At 48.0% G+C, this 16,137-nt stretch overlaps 1 protein-coding gene across 1 annotated transcript in view; it reads right to left on the reverse strand.

Moving 5' to 3' along the window:
- Window positions 1–2,866: 2,866 nt before the first annotated feature.
- The window catches only part of ACVRL1 (activin A receptor like type 1), a 65,043-nt gene continuing 51,772 nt past the window's right edge, over window positions 2,867–16,137 (reverse strand). The window contains exons 9-10 of the mRNA XM_053375066.1: window positions 14,821–14,951; window positions 2,867–3,872 (exon numbers count right to left, since the gene is read on the reverse strand). Coding sequence (XP_053231041.1) covers window positions 3,738–3,872; window positions 14,821–14,951 — 266 coding nt within the window. The 3' untranslated portion in view covers window positions 2,867–3,737. The remainder of the gene's footprint in view (window positions 3,873–14,820; window positions 14,952–16,137) is intronic.

The following is a 16,137-nucleotide window of genomic DNA, read 5'->3' on the forward strand; positions in this document are numbered from 1 at the left end:
TGATCAATTCCCGCCCGGAAACCAATGTCCCCACTGTGGAATTACGTGTGGATCCAAAATTGGCCTCCACAGTCATTTACGGACTCATTGTTAAAACTGTGTTTATGGAACAAAATCTTACTCGGCTACGAGTGATCACCGAAGAAGAAGAAGCAGAAGAAGACACACAGGGCACAGTAAAAAGGTAAAGGTAAGGGGACCCCTGACCATTAGGTCCAGTCGTGGCCGACTCTGGGGTTGCGGCGCTCATCTCGCTTTATTGGCTGAGGGAGCTGGCGTACAGCTTCCGGGTCATGTGGCCAGCATGACTAAGCCGCTTCTGGCGAACCAGAGCAGCGCATGGAAACGCCATTTACCTTCCCGCCAGAATGGTACCTATTTATCTACTTGCACTTTGACGTGCATTCGAACTGCTAGGTTTGCAGGAGCAGGGACTGAGCAACGGGAGCTCACCCCGTTGCTGGGATTCGAAGTGCCGACCTTCTGATCCGTAAGCCCTAGGCTCTGTGGTTTAACCCACAGCGCTGAGTCCTTGGTGGTTATATCTGCACAATAGACATAATTGTCAAAACTTGTTTGCACATTTCACATTTTTAGGTGTATACTTTGAATACACACACATGGGTGTCAGGATTTCAGCAGGAATACTAACAATGGGTGCCAGCTTGAATAAAATGGGGGGGGGGAGACAAGTAAGCTGTGCCCCACATAATCAATCACAACACACAGTGCATGCACACTATTTGAATGGCAGTGTTCATCAACTTGGGGGGGGGCTGTCCCCTCCTATGCACACATTGTGTGAAAATATACTGCAGGAAAAGTGGCACATAATTTCCAAGAGAAGTGAAACTAACTTTGATGCGTCACAGTACACGCTGGTTAATCCCAAATATAAAAACATTTCAAAAGTATGTGTCTGACAGAGGGAATCCCAACTTCAAATTCCACCTCAGCTATAGACTTGCTTTCATGTCTCTGTCCCTTGCCAAATATATCTGCAAAGTGTACAAGCCCACCCTTTTATTTTAACTAGTCCACCTGTCTAAACATCCCTGTTGGCTATTTGCAACTTAAAAGAAATAGGGAACCGTAGTAGGGTTTCACTGGGGAATCATGACTTGCCATAGGTGAGTGGAGAAGGATTTATTTACAAACCAGCAATTAGAGTTCTTAACTCCCACTAGCCTTAATGGGATTTAAACAGCCCTACGTTGAGATCCAGCTCTATTTTTGTCTTCTCCATGTTATTAAGAAATTTTCTTTTTGAACCCTTTCTGCCATTTTCTGTTCTTTTGTGCTCCTTCCCATGACAGAACATTTGATTACCTTCAGTTGCTTTCTTTCTTCCCAAACAAAAGCCTGTAATTTCAACTGTCAATGACCCCTCCCCCCATAGAAAGTTCCCCTGCAATTTTTCCTCTTTCTGCAAAAATAATGCGGCTTTGTACAAAATGACAAACTTTGTGGGTGCTTTTTTCCGGTACAAATTTAATAAATATAAAACGCATTTCCGTGCAAAATAATTACATTTCTGAAGCAACTTGAGGTTTTTTTCTGTGTGAAATGAGTTTACATGTCTTTCACATAGGTTTACCTCAGCTGCCCTGTCGTGGATATATTTTGAGCGGGAGTAAATGTTTCTGAAGGATGAATGGCAAGGGAGATTAATTCTTTTGGGGTGACAATACAGCTTGGAGTTGGATTAAAATGGGACAAGTCCTCCAACCCCAATTCCATCCCTCCAAAATTGGCAGTGTTACATGCACCAGGGCATCCCGTCTGCAAGCTGCTCATGTGCACTGACCTGATCCTGCACAGGAAAACTAATGCACACAGTGTATGCAATGTGCAAACAGCCCTGCCAGGCCTCTAAGCTTGGCTCACCAGGGCAAACCTATATTTCCTGGACCTGACATCATATATGATGTCTGGAAGCTTCAAGGTGTGGCTGAAAGGAAGAAGAATCAGGAGTGCCCTTAAAAAGAGCCCCTGATTCTTCCTTAACAGTCATGGCTTGAATTCAAACCAGGGGTGCAAGGAAGCATTTCCCCTTTGCAACCCAGCTTGGAAGTACAGTGCTAACTTGGGTTAAGAACTTAATTTGTTCCGGAGGTCCGTTCTTAGCTTGAAACTGTTCTTAATCTGAAGCACCACTTTAGCTAATAGGGCCTCCTGCTGCTGCCGCACCGCCAGAGCACGATTTCTGTTCTCATCCTGAAGCAAAGTTCTTAACCTGAGGTACTATTTCTGGGTTAGCGGAGTCTGCCTGAAGCATCTGTAACCTGAAGCGTCTGTAACCCGAGGTACCACTGTACAGGCAGGCAGAGCCCTTCTTGTCCAAGGCAACACATTTTATATGGGAAGCCTCTGGGGGTGAAGGATGAGGCCAGGGAGTTGCTAGTGCCCATTATACTGGAATGTAGACCTTATCCCAATTGATGGAGCTCCTAACCATCCAGAGTTCCTAACCATCCAGAGGGGACACAGGTGGCACTGTGGGTTAAACCACAGAGCCTAGGACTTGCCGATCAGAAGGTCGGTGGTTCAAATCCCCGCGACGGGATGAGCTCCCGTTGCTCGGTCCCTGCTCCTGCCAACCTAGCAGTTCAAAAGCATATCAAAGCGCAAGTAGATAAATAGGTACCTCTCTGGCGGGAAGGTAAACAGCGTTTCCGGTGCGCTGCTCTGGTTCGCCAGAAGCGGCTTAGTCATGCTGGCCACATGACCCGGAAGCTGTACGCCGGCTCCCTCGGCCAATAAAGCGAGATGAGCGCTGCAACCCCAGAGTCAGTCACGACTGGACTTAATGGTCAGGGGTCCCTTTACCTTTAACCATCCAGACAGCCTTCCCTGCTCATATACACCCCAGGCTTAAATTCTGGAGGCACAGAACAATTATCTACATGTGCGTGTGAATCTACAGTGGTACTTCAGGTTACATACGCTTCAGGTTACAGACTCCGCTAACCCAGAAATAGTGCTTCAGGTTAAGAACTTTGCTTCAGGATGAGAACAGAAATCTTGCTTCGGCGACGCGGCAACAGCAGGAGGCCCCGTTAGCTAAAGTGGTGCTTCAGGTTAAAAACAGTTTCAGGTTAAGAACGGACCTCCGGAACAAATTAAGTACTTAACCTGAGGTACCACTGTACTCCTGTTCTTGCAAGTCTGTGCCTCTTCTTCTGTTCTCTCTTTCCTTTTGTAGGCACATATGCGTGATGCAGACAGAACACACACACACACAGATCCTATAGGCCCAGTCTAAATACCGGCTTATGAATGGTCCTTAAACTGGTGTTTCCAAGCTAGCAGGCCCTTCGGCAGAACAGCTGTGCTCTTTCCAAGCAGGATCCCTCCCCATTTTTCAGGCGTTGGTGGCGAGACGGGCTGGCGTCAGGTTACAGATCCAGGGGGTATTTATATTAATGCATGTTCTCGGAGAAGCGGGTGTTTCTTCTCCCTCCCCCCCCCGCTCACCCCGCTTTTCGTTGCTAGAGAAAACAAATTAAAGACGCCCGAAGCAAGTCATCTGTTCCATGAAATTCTCTTGCAAAGGATTGATCCCAGCCGGGGGGCTCTAGACCAAATCCTCTTGGCCGGGTTTCAAACAAAGTTTGCTGCAGCCACAGACAGAGGCCAGGACTAGCACACTGGAAGTGGAAGAAGTGACCTTGAACTTTCTTGCCGAGCCAAACAGTCAGAAATTTGATCCCTGGTCCCAGAGCTGGTCCCTGCAGTTACGAGTGTTGTTTGGGTTTGTCGAAGGAGTCGCTGAGTTTTTTCAGTGTCTTTTTAATCCTCAAAGCTGTGAGTCTGGCTGGGGGGCTCTGGAACCAGCATTCCTTCATGATCTTGGCCAGGGCGGACAAAGTCTGGGAGGCAGGGGTGAGGGGAGACAGAGAGAGAGAGAAAGGGGAGGAGGAGGAATATTATTTTCACACAGGAACAACTGCAATGTTCAACTACTATAGGCTTTCCTCTGGTATAATTCCCCGATGCTTTTTAACATCTTTATGCGCCCCCTTGCCCAGATTGTCCGGAGCTTTGGGCTGGGCTGTCACCAATATGCTGATGACACTCAGCTCTATTTGCTGATGGACGGCCACCCTGACTCGGCCCCGGACACACTGACCAGATGTCTGGAAGCTGTGGCTGGATGGTTTCGTGGGAGCCGATTGAAACTAAATCCTTCGAAGACAGAGGTCCTATGGCTGGGTCGGGATAATAAGGGACCAACTGCTTGATGCGGCGAAGGTGGAAAAAGGTCGCCTTGGCTGTTGCTGTAACCTGCGCCTCCATGGAAAGGGAGGCGTCAAGGATTACACCCAAACTCTTAACGGAAGGCAATGGCACTAATTGGGCCCCCACAAGAGAAGGGAGTTGGTCCCTCATCCCCATGCCATCCCGACCCAGCCATAAGACCTCTGTCTTCGAAGGATTTAGTTTATTATTATTATTACGTGATCAGAATCCTGTATATGTATAACGTTGCTTAGGGATGTGCGGAACCCTCTTCCCCACCACTCCCAAATTTCACTAATCCATACCCTCCAACTTCCAAGTGATCCAAATTGGGACACTCATTTTATTTTGGTCCCGAGCTCTTGCAGGAACCAGATGACTCGTGCCAGAGGTAAAGACAAAAAACGAACATCTTTTGGTCCAGCATTCTGGTGAGAACCAGCTGAATTGCACCAGAGTGCTGGACCAAAAAAAGAGAGACATTCCAGCATCCAATCAGAAGCCAAGAAAGGTTTCTATAATTCCAGGATGCTCCACTTAAATTGGTTTGAGCGGTATGCTAGTCACACCGAACCTTTTTTTCTTCTTCTCTCAACAGGCTTTAGATGTTTCTCCTGAGTGGGAAACTCCAAAATTTCCATAGCATTTCATTTTAGATAAAATTAGGCGGCGACTCCAATCCCAGTTCGGGTCACGTCTCATAGAGCAATAGGCCAGGACATTGTATTTTGGGGAAACTGAGATGGCAGATGGGAACTGTGCTTGGTTGCTGTTTAAGGAGCATGTCCACCCTCACCATTCAGCTCAGACACTGAGATCCATCTCTGAGGGCCTTCTGGTGGCTCCCTCACTGTGAGAAGTGAAGCTACAGGGAACCAGGCACAGGGCCTTTTCGGTAGTGGCACCCGCCCTGTGGAACACCCTCCCATCAGATGTCAAGTAGATGAGTAACTTTTTAACCTTTAGAATACATCTGAAGGCAGCCCTGTATAGAGAAGCCTTTTAATGTGTAATGTTTTATTATGTTTTTATATATGTTGGAAGCTGGGTGAGTGAGAAGCTCTTCTAAGGCCCGAGGCCAGTGCCCAACCTGGCCACCTGTTGGCACTGGGCTTAAACTTAAGCAATGATAGGATCCTACAAACCTATGATTAGACGTTTTGCATTTATTTAAAAGGTCCCAGGTTCAGATTTGGCTGCTCCAGACAGGGCTGAGATACACTCCTATCTGAAACGCTGGGAACTGCTTCAAGTTAGAGTAGAGGCACATGGACTAATAGCGCGACTCAGCACACAAGCAGATTTCTGCGTTCCGAGAAACAGTTTTTGCCTCTCATTTGCAGACAGGAAAAGGGGAGGTCCGGAAAAATTACACCTATAAAAGCAGCCAGGAGACTAATTTGCACAAGGCAAATTATTCGAAGGGAAGGGGCCGAGGGTGTGTGTGGGATTTTCAAATAGGGTTCCAGTTGAGAGTGGCAGTTAAATGTGGCTCAGTCTTCGTGAGGAAGCTGGATCTCTGAAGACTGAGGGAGACTCTCAATTTAACCGATGCGGACAGAAATATCTTTTTTGTGAGCGAGCCAGAGTAATTGATGCCATCTCTGCAGCACTGGGGCCATCTCTCTACACATCCAAGAATTCTCAGGGGGCAACTGCTTGGAAGCTTTCTAAGCATTCAGCCTCGGATGTTGGAAAGCGAGAACAATGTGCAGACGTCCGTACATAGCAGCACACTTTGGGGGGCGAGGGTCCCATATAGATAGCAACAGCAAAAATGCCAGGGAGCAGGAAATAAAATGTCCACCCCACACCTCACTGACTCTCTGCGGGGTCACAATGCCCAGAGGGGAGCTGGGAGCTATCATGGCTTTTGTGTTGTTTGTAATCTGCCTTGGAGATCATTAAAATGAAATGCGGAGTATACCTCTTTAAAATAAGTAAATAAGTAAATAAATAAATAAATAAATAAATAAATAAATAAATAAATAATAAATAATAATAATATCCTGTCCATCTGGCTGGGTTTCCCCAGCCACTCTGGGCGGCTCCCAACAGATTACTAAAAACGCAATGAAAGATCAAACACTAAAAACTTCCCTAAACCCCCCTGCCTTCAGATGTCTTCTAAAAGTCAGATAGTTGTTTATTTCCACAGGGCGGGCGCCACCACCGAGAAGGCCCTCTGTCTGGTTCCCTGTAACCTCACTTCTCGCAATGAGGGAACAGACAGAAGGCCCTCGGAGCTGGACCTCAGTGTCTGGGCTGAATGATGCGGGTGGAGACGCTCCTTCAGGTATACTGGGACAAAGCCATTTAGGGCTTTAAAGGTCAGCACCAACACTTTGAATTGTGCTCGGAAACGTACTGGGAGCCAATGTAGGTCTTTCAGGACCAGTGTTATACGGTCTTGGCAGCCACTCCCAGTCACCAGTCTAGTTGCCGCATTCTGGATTAGTTATAGTTTCCGAGTCACCTTCAAAGGTAGCCCCACGTAGAGCGCATTGCAGTAGTCCAAGCAAGAGATAACATGCACCACTCTGGCGAGACAGTCTGCAGGCAGGTAGGGTTTCAGCCTGCGTACCAGGTGGAGCTGGTAGACAGCTGCCCTGGACACTGAATTAACCTGCGCTTCCATGGTCAGCTGCGAGTCCAAAATGACTCCCAAGCTGCGCCCCTGGTCCTTCAGGGGCACAGTTACCCCATTCAGGACCAGGGAGTCCTCCACACCTGCCCACCCCCTGTCCCTCCAAAACAGCAGTTCTGTCTTGTCAGGATTCAACCTCAATCTGATAGCCGCCATCCATCCTCCAACCGCCTCCAGACACTCGCACATAACATTCACTGGTTCTGATTTGAAAGAGAGGTAGAGCTGGGTATCATCTGCATACTACTGATGAACACCCAGCCCAAACTAAATGGAAGATCAACTGAATTCCCCCCCCTTTTTTTCTGCTGTTTGGATGTGATCTGCAGTTGCCCAAATCTCACATGAACACTTGGCGATAAACATTGCTACCAACTCAGGCCAAGCCTTGGAACAGAATGAGTTATGGTTTCCGCCTTCTTCTGTGGAATATGCTGCTTTGGACGGTCATAAGTATGGAACAGGTCTTTCGTAACCCATTCTGGATCCCACCCCTCTTTCATATATTCATTCAATACCCTATTTGGATGGCTTTTTCTCTCATATTTCTGGATCTGCTATAACGACTCAAGAGTGTACTGATACTTTGATATATGTTGTCCTTATTGTGCAAGAATGAATTGCATGAAAATAACTTCTGGGCAGCTGAACATAAAAATCCCACAAAGTATGAATTAATCACACGAAAGCTTTATATCATGAATGTAGGCAAATTAACGCTGGCATAACATTTTAAATATTCATTTTAAACTCTTTTTTTGGTATATGTTTTATGTTCTGTACGTCTGTATGTCTGTAGACCACTGAAGAAGACTTATGGTCAAATTGCATTTGGTTTAGTTATGCTCAGACTGAGTTGCATTTTTAAAATGAGAATTTAAAGGTTTTGTTAGTGTTAATTTGTTCATGATACAAAATTTTCACATACTTAGTTTATATCGTTTTACTTTGTAGAATTTTATGTTCTGATCCCAATTTTTCTTTTTTACTTCTTTTGCTGGGACATATTTTCTTTTTTCTTTTTTCTTCCAGTGAGTGCTCACTGGAAGGACAGATCGTGAAGCTGAGGCTCCAATACTTTGGCCACCTCATGAGAAGAGAAGACTCTCTGGAAAAGACCCTGATGTTGGGAAAGATGGAGGGCACAAAGAGAAGGGGACAACAGAGGACGAGATGGTTGGACAGTGTTCTCGAAGCTACCAGCATGAGTTTGACCAAACTGCGAGAGGCAGTGGAAGACAGGAGTGCCTGGCGTGCTCTGGTCCATGGGGTCGCGAAGAGTCGGACATGACTAAGCGACTAAACAACAACAACATTTTCTTTTTGTTGGGTTTAGTTTGCGTGGCAATAAGTTCCTTTACAGGCTTGGCATCAGTACTAATATTCCCTGGGCCCCCAGCACCTGGTGCCATTCTGTTTCCCACCCCTCACTTGCCAAAGCAATACTCAGGAGAATGGTGGGAAATTAAATGGTGGCTCAGTCCACCCAGTGCTGATGGCAGCCTTGCCAGTCTTCTGCTAGTGGCTTGTTGCTGACAGGAAAGCCGACCTGGGCTTACCAAAAGGCCCTTGGCTGAAGTCCCCCTCAAACCCAGGGCCAACCCTGCTTCTTTCCTCTGTCTTCTCTTCATTCAATCTTATAAAGGTAAAGGGACCCCTGACCATTAGGTCCAGTCGTGGCCGACTCTGGGGTTGCGGCGCTCATCTCGCTTTATTGGCCGAGGGATCCGGCGTACAGCTGTTTACCTGTTTACCTTCCCGCTGGAGTGGTACCTATTTATCTACTTGCACTTTGACGTGCTTTTGAACTGCTAGGTTGGCGGGAGCTCACCCTGTCGCAGGGATTCGAACTGCCGACCTTCTGATCGGCAAGTCCTAGGCTCTGTGGTTTAACCCACAGCGCCACCCGTGTCCCTATTCAATCTTATATGAGCATTCTAAAAAAAAGCAGCCCAATATTATTCATGCTTACTCCAACAGAAGCCCAACAACAATTTGTATTCCTAAGCAGATGCGTTTCTGGGGTCGCACAGCTTCAGTTCACACTTCTAGTCTGAAGCGTACAAAGAAAACAGCGACACACTTTTAAAATCCCCATGTTGAACCTGATCCATTAGGTTCACAGACTTTGTGTCTGTTCACAGTGAAAAAGCAGGAAGAACTGGTGGCAGCACTTGCATTTTTTTCCTCCCGGGTGTGTGGTGGAAGGGTTATACAACTGCTTTGCCATGATAACAAATCTAAACAAAGCTCAGGGAAGGGTGGTGGAATGCGGTCCTGCAATGAAAAATCTGGATCTGTCTGCATAAGGAAGCAGACACACAATTCCTTTACCAGATTCTCATGGGTGAAAAGCCTCAAGCCACACTCACTTAGCCTATTTCCTGCAGGCACCTTAAATGTGGATGTGTGAATCAGTTCACATTGTGTTTTTTTAAAAAAAATAATTCCATGCTATAGGAAGCTGAAACGTTTCCCTTATAGGCTAGTGTTACCGGTATCAGGGGGTTGCTGGAGAGCAATCAGGCAAATGCCTCCCTGGTCTGTTGTAAAGCCTTGTTAAAATGTAAAGGGACCCCTGACCATTAGGTCCAGTCGTGACCGACTCTGGGGTTGCGGCGCTCATCTCACTTTATTGGCCGAGGGTGCCGGCGTACAGCTTCCGGGTCATGTGGCCAGCATGACTAAGCCGCTTCTGGCGAACCAGAGCAGTGCACGGAAACGCCGTTTACCTTCCCGCTGGAGTGGTACCTATTTATCTACTTGCACTTAGATGTGCTTTCGAACTACTAGGTTGGCAGGAGCTCATCCCGTTGCGGGGATTCGAACCGCCGACCTTCTGATCGGCAAGTCCTAGGCTCTATGGTTTAACCCACAGCGCCACCCGCGTCCCGTAAAGCCTTGTTATTGGTGAAAAAAAACCCTTCACCATGCAGAGCACCTCTATTCCGTGGCTTGCTCATTCACTGGCAGAATCTGAGAGTGGGCGGTCCTTAAACCTTCCCCAGCAGAGTAGTTTTTTGATGCCCAGTCTGCGCCTCCCCTCTCTGCGTGGAAGCCTACTGTGCGAGGAAGGCATGGATAACGGAGGACCTCTCTCCTCCCCGCTTTGCTCAGGCAAGGTGTCCTGGCACCGCCTCGCCTGCCCCGAGCCCTGCATCTCCTCTCCACTAGAGGCATGGCTATTCTCCTCCACTGAGGAGGTGCTGCTTCCCACGATCTTTGGGGGCTCTCTGTAATCCAGGGGTGTCAAACTCAAATTCATCGGGGGCCGCATCAACAGTTTGGTCACCCTCAAAGGGCCAGTTGTATCTGTAGGACTATGTAAAGGACATGTAAAGTGGAGGTTTCCTGTGTAGAACAGCCAGTGCCGCTAGAGGGCAGACATTCTCTGGCTTGTAGGCTGCCGCGCATGCGCTGAAGAGGCGGCTTTCTTGTGTCAAAAAAAAAAAAAAAGCGAGAATAAAAGGTGAAGGCTGGCGGCCGGCAGCGGCTACACGGGCCACATGACGAGGTCTGGCGGGCCGGATTCGGCCCGCGGGCCTTGTGTTTGACACCCGTGCTGTAATCCATCCGGCTTTTCCCCTCTCGCCCCTGAGCCGATGGCTGTTCCCTGACAGCTAGCTTGCTGAGGATATGGGATCTCAGGACTGTGAATACTCTAGGGCAGGGATTTTGCCCTCTAAATGTTGCTGAACTACAACTCCCATCATCCCTGACCATTGGCCATGCAGACTAGGACCCATGGAAGTTGGAGTCCAATACCTGCAAGTTTCCCATTCCCAGGGACAGGCAAGTGATAGGCCTGGGGCTCCCCAACCTAAGGACCTGCCCTCCTTTCATTTTGCACCTCAGGTGTTTTCTCTACTGCAAATAGTAATTTAATCCCACCTTCTCCATGAGAATGGCCCTAGAGGCTCTTGGACCAGAGAGACCTGGGTTCAAATCCCCATTTAGTGGGCCAGTCACTATCGCCTAGCACTTCCTTAGCTCACAGGACAAGGCCTGGGCAGATTAAGATGCTGTGATACACAATACAGAGGAGAAGCTCTTGCCAGTCCCTCTGTTGTGTTTTATACCAGGGGCTGAAAGAGTCCTTTTGTCTCTGTTGGGCTTTTGGGGGGTCTAAAGAGTGGGCAGAGCCAATGTTGCTGGCCCCTCCATCCTTGCACAGTTAAAAATAGGGCCCTGCTTTAAGAAAACCAGTTGCTAATTGGGGGCATGCCCTGTCTTCCAGAGGAAAACTGAGACTCAGTGAAGGTAGCAGTTGTTGAACTCCAGCTCCTGCTGTCCATGAACATGGGCCATGATAAAGGTAAAGGTAAAGGGACCCCTGACCATTAGGTCCAGTCGCGGACGACTCTGGGGTTGGGGTGCTCATCTTGCTTTATTGGCCAGAGGGAGCCGGTGTACAGCTTCTGGGTCATGTGGCCAGCACGACTAAGCCGCTTCTGGCGAACCAGAGCAGCGCACAGAAACACCGTTTACCTTCCCACTGGAGCGGTACCTATTTATCTACTTGCACTTTGATGTGCTTTTGAACTGCTAGGTTGGCAGGAGCTGGGACCGAGCAACGGGAGCTCACCAACCTTCTGATCGGCAAGTCCTAGGCTCTGTGGTTTAACTCACAGCGCCACCTGCGTCCCTAGATTAGCCATGATTGCTGGGGCTAATGCAAGTTGGAGTCCAATAGCATCCTGGAGGTTGCCCATCTCTTACTTGCACAAAGCACCCAAATCCTGGTTTTCACGTGTGTGTACTTTTAATTATTCTGCTGTGGAGTATAGGGTCAGGTTCAAGGTGCTGGTCTTGACCTTTAAAGCCCTTTGTGGCTTAGGGCCCTCGTATTTACAGGACCGCCTCTCCTGGTGTGCCCCACAGAGGACCTTAAAGTCCATGAACAATGATAGTTTAGAGGTCCTGGGCCCTAAGGAAGTCAGACTATCCTCCACCAGGGTCAGGGTCTTTTCAGTGATGGCTCCGACCTGGTGGAATGCTCTGTCCCATGAGACCAGGGCCCTGCAGGATTTAACCTCCTTCCGTTGGGCCTGTAAGACAGAGCTATTCCGCCTGGCCTTTAATTTGATTTTAGCCTGATATTTTATTTCCCCTCTCTTCCCTCCTCCTCCCCTTTTATGAAGATTACCTGCTCTGAGACCCCACAGCTAATTCTCCCCTGGCCTCCACGCTGGCCCAAGTAGGACCAATTCAGCCAGCTAGCCCTGGGGTTTATCTAATGCTTATTTCCCCTAAATTGATTTTTGAATTTTATTGTTATTCATGTTTTTATACTGTATTTTATGCTGCTTTTACAATTAAGTGTTTTAAATTTGTTGTTAGCTGCCCTGAGCCTGGTTTTTGAACCGGGAAGGGTGGGGTTTAAATAAAAATTTATTGTTGTTGTTGTGGAGGGCAGAATCACTCTGAGCTTGAGCCTTATCTCCCGACCACCCAAAATCCTGGTCCTCCTCTCTCTGAGCTCCTGAGATTCCACCCGGCAATGCCCACGCAGATCCATATTCTTATCTTCGCAGCAAGGAAATTCCTTATTTAATTAACAGGAAAGATAAGTGGAGATCACCAGGGATGCAAATGTTGTATCCTAATGCCACAGGGTGATTGCAAATCTACATGTTATAGATTTGGCAGGGGGACCCCCCCAAAAACCCTATAAATTAATAAATGGGAGGATTTTGATTATCTGGGATGTGAAGGGAGAAATGCGAGCTACAGAGGAATTGTTGGGCTAGCTCATGCAAAAAACAACAACAATGACCTGGCCAAGCTAGGGCCATTAAGAAACAATACAGGGCCATTGAGGACCATTGGCAATGCAAGAGAACTGTCCCCACCCCCTTGCCCCAGGTGTGAACAAGGGGTTTGGAAGGTTGCCAGAGTTAATTGGGTGTGAGGTGACAGGAAAAGAGAGTCTTGAGCAAACGTTGCTGGGAAGAAGGAAGACTGGGATCCATCTTGGGCAGGCTGGCTGAAGGCTGCCAGGCAGAGATACCTTGGACTCTAGGGTTGCACTGCTGTGGGGTGCAAGCCCCTCTTGAAATGAGCGTGTTGTAAGAGCTGGACTCCCTCCATGGAGACTTAAGGTGTAACTAGGTGGATAAATCATATTTCTTAAAGCGATGACAGTCTCCGCCGTGTCTCAGTTCTCCCAAGGACCCCGCGTGAATGCCTGGAACTCCCTGGAATCTTGCTGCAACTCAGCAGAGAGAAGGGGAGGCACCCAATTTTTGTAACACACACAACACAGAATGCTCTGCCTAAACCAGATCTGCCTTGGGGCAACAGGATTGGGGATGCTGTGGCCCTCCAACTGCTATGGGACTCCCATCTGCCCTAGCCAGCATGGCCAATGGTCAGCGATGGTGGGAGCTGGGGTCCAGCAACAGCTGATGAGCCACAGGTTCCCTACCCCAGTGTCACAGTTTGAACTCAAGGTTTTGCCAATTTCATGTCAGAGGTCTGCTCAGCCCATTAAAATCTGCTGATCCAGAAACTGCAGCTTCTCCTGCTTGCCTTTTACTTTGTTGGGTCCTTTGTTTCTTGCATACTCTGCAGTGTGCCTGGAGAACTCTTGTCTTCACTGTTACAGCAGGTTGGGGAAGGGTCCCAGCAAACAAGACCAAGGTAAGAACAGGTAAGATGAATTTTAACAGGGAGAAATGTAAAGTATTGCACTTGGGCAAAAAAAATGAGAGGCACAAATACAAGATGGGTGACACCTGGCTTGAGAGCACTACATGTGAAAAGGATCTAGGAGTCTTGGTTGACCACAAACTTGACATGAGCCAACAGTGTGACGCGGCAGCTAAAAAAGCCAATGCAATTCTGGGCTGCATCAATAGGAGTATAGCATCTAGATCAAGGGATCTAGTAATAGTGCCACTGTATTCTGCTCTGGTCAGACCTCACCTGGAGTACTGTGTCCAGTTCTGGGCACCACAGTTCAAGAAGGACACTGACAAACTGGAACGTGTCCAGAGGAGGGCAACCAAAATGGTCAAAGGCCTGGAAACGATGCCTTATGAGGAACGGCTAAGGGAGCTGGGCATGTTTAGCCTGGAGAAGAGGAGGTTAAGGGGTGATATGATAGCCATGTTCAAATATATAAAAGGATGTCACATAGAGGAGGGAGAAAGGTTGTTTTCTGCTGCTCCAGAGAAGCGGACACGGAGCAATGGATCCAAACTACAAGAAAGAAGATTCCACCTAAACATTAGGAAGAACTTCCTGACAGTAAGAGCTGTTCGACAGTGGAATTTGCTGCCAAGGAGTGTGGTGGAGTCTCCTTCTTTGGAGGTCTTTAAGCAGAGGCTTGGCAACCATATGTCAGGAGTGCTCTGATGGTGTTTCCTGCTTGGCAGGGGGTTGGACTCGATGGCCCTTGTGGTCTCTTCCAACTCTATGATTCTATGATTCTAGGTAGGAGAAGCTACCTATGTGTGTCTTCAGGAATGGGTATTTTCAAAGCTACAATGCAACACAGCCTCCCCTTAGATTTAAAGCACATGGCTTCTCCAAAAGAGTTCTGGAAACTGTAGTTTACCCTTGCAGAACTATAATTCCCAGCACCCTTAATGAACTACAGTTTCCAGGATCCTTGCATGGGATTCTTGTGCATTAAACATATGGTGTAGATGTGACCTGAGGCTGCAGACTGACATCTTAGATGTTATGAACATCCTTTCTCTCTGGGCACAGAAGGTGCTGCTCAGTTTCCCCTGTGGCTGGGTCCCTCGATTTGACATGGAAGCCCAGTTCACATCCAGCAATGATGTTAAACGCTCTCCTTGTTTCCTTACAAGGGTGAAGGACAGGGCAAGTGATAGAGACCTGGCTTGCTGGTCTCCTCCCCTCGGCTGCATAGAAAGCCTCCCTACTTAGAACAAAGCGAGTCATCACGCTGTATCACTCACCACGTCTGAGTACAACCGATTTGGGATGGTGGGCGTCTGTTGGTCGATGCAAACCACTTTCTTCATATCGTCAAAGCTGGGGTCAATTGGCACCATGTCAAAGAAAGGAGGCTTGTAATCTTCAACAATCCCTGCGATATGAAAAGATGGAGCAACAGGGAGGGAGGGAGAGAGAGAGGTGTTTGAGGTCAGGGTGTGCAGATCTATAGGGCATTCCATCCATATTGCTGTACACCAAACTGTCTAACTCATCTGCAGATGTGTGCAATATGTACCTTGGTCTGCTGAAGGCCCCAAGCTAAACTTGAGAACCAGCAAGAAATGGCACACAGGATGAGGATTTGCAGACAGAGGGATAAGGTAAAGGGACCCCTGACCTTAGGTCCAGTCGTGACCGACTCTGGGGTTGCAGTGCTCATCTCGCTTTATTGGCCGAGGGAGCCGGCGTACAGCTTCCGGGTCATGTGACCAGCATGACTAAGCCGCTTCTGGCGAACCAGAGCAGCACACAGAAACGCCGTTTACCTTCCTGCTGGAGCGGTACCTATTTATCTACTTGCACTTGATGTGCTTTCGAACTGCTAGGTTGGCAGGAGCAGGGACGGAGCAACGGGAACTCACCCTGTCGCGGGGATTCGAACCACCGACCTTCTGATCGGCAAGTCCTAGGCTCTGTGGTTTAACCCAGAGCGCCACCTGCGTCCCTAGACAGAGGGATATGTTGATCCAAACAGAAGGCTCCATTTCCCTTTCACTTCTATGGGGAAATGGTCTGCAATCTGGCTGGGGGATACATGCTAAAGGAGTCTATCACACTAGACAATGGTGTCACTAGGAATACAGGACAGGTTTAGATGTAGTTGCAGTGATGGTGTCTCTAAGTGAATCTGTTTACTTTCTCCCATATGAAAGAATGTTGCAAGGAAGGCACATTTCTGAAACTTGGTCGAGCAGTCTCCACTGACAATAATTCAGCAGGGGGTACACAGAGATACACTATACCTCTAGGGGCCCCTTGAAATATACATGACTTCACTGAAACCCTCCCCCTTTCTGTCATTACCATATCAGCATGGAAAGCCTTAATCAACAGAAATACTCTTTACAGCGATGATGAGTGTTTCATCTGTCAGCGTATTAAGGATGCTAGTCAATTGTGCAATTTTAAAACAATATGTTTGCTAATGTTGCCTGGGAAAAGTTATACCGAACCTATCTGGCTATCTGTCAAAAGTGTTTTGAGGAGCAAGTAAAGCGCTTCAAACCATTTCCTGTGTTTGGAAAACCCCGGCGAAGGGAGGAACTTGTGTCATGTTG

This window comes from Podarcis raffonei, chromosome 2 (genome assembly GCF_027172205.1).
Source record: "Podarcis raffonei isolate rPodRaf1 chromosome 2, rPodRaf1.pri, whole genome shotgun sequence".
Taxonomy (NCBI): domain Eukaryota; kingdom Metazoa; phylum Chordata; class Lepidosauria; order Squamata; family Lacertidae; genus Podarcis; species Podarcis raffonei.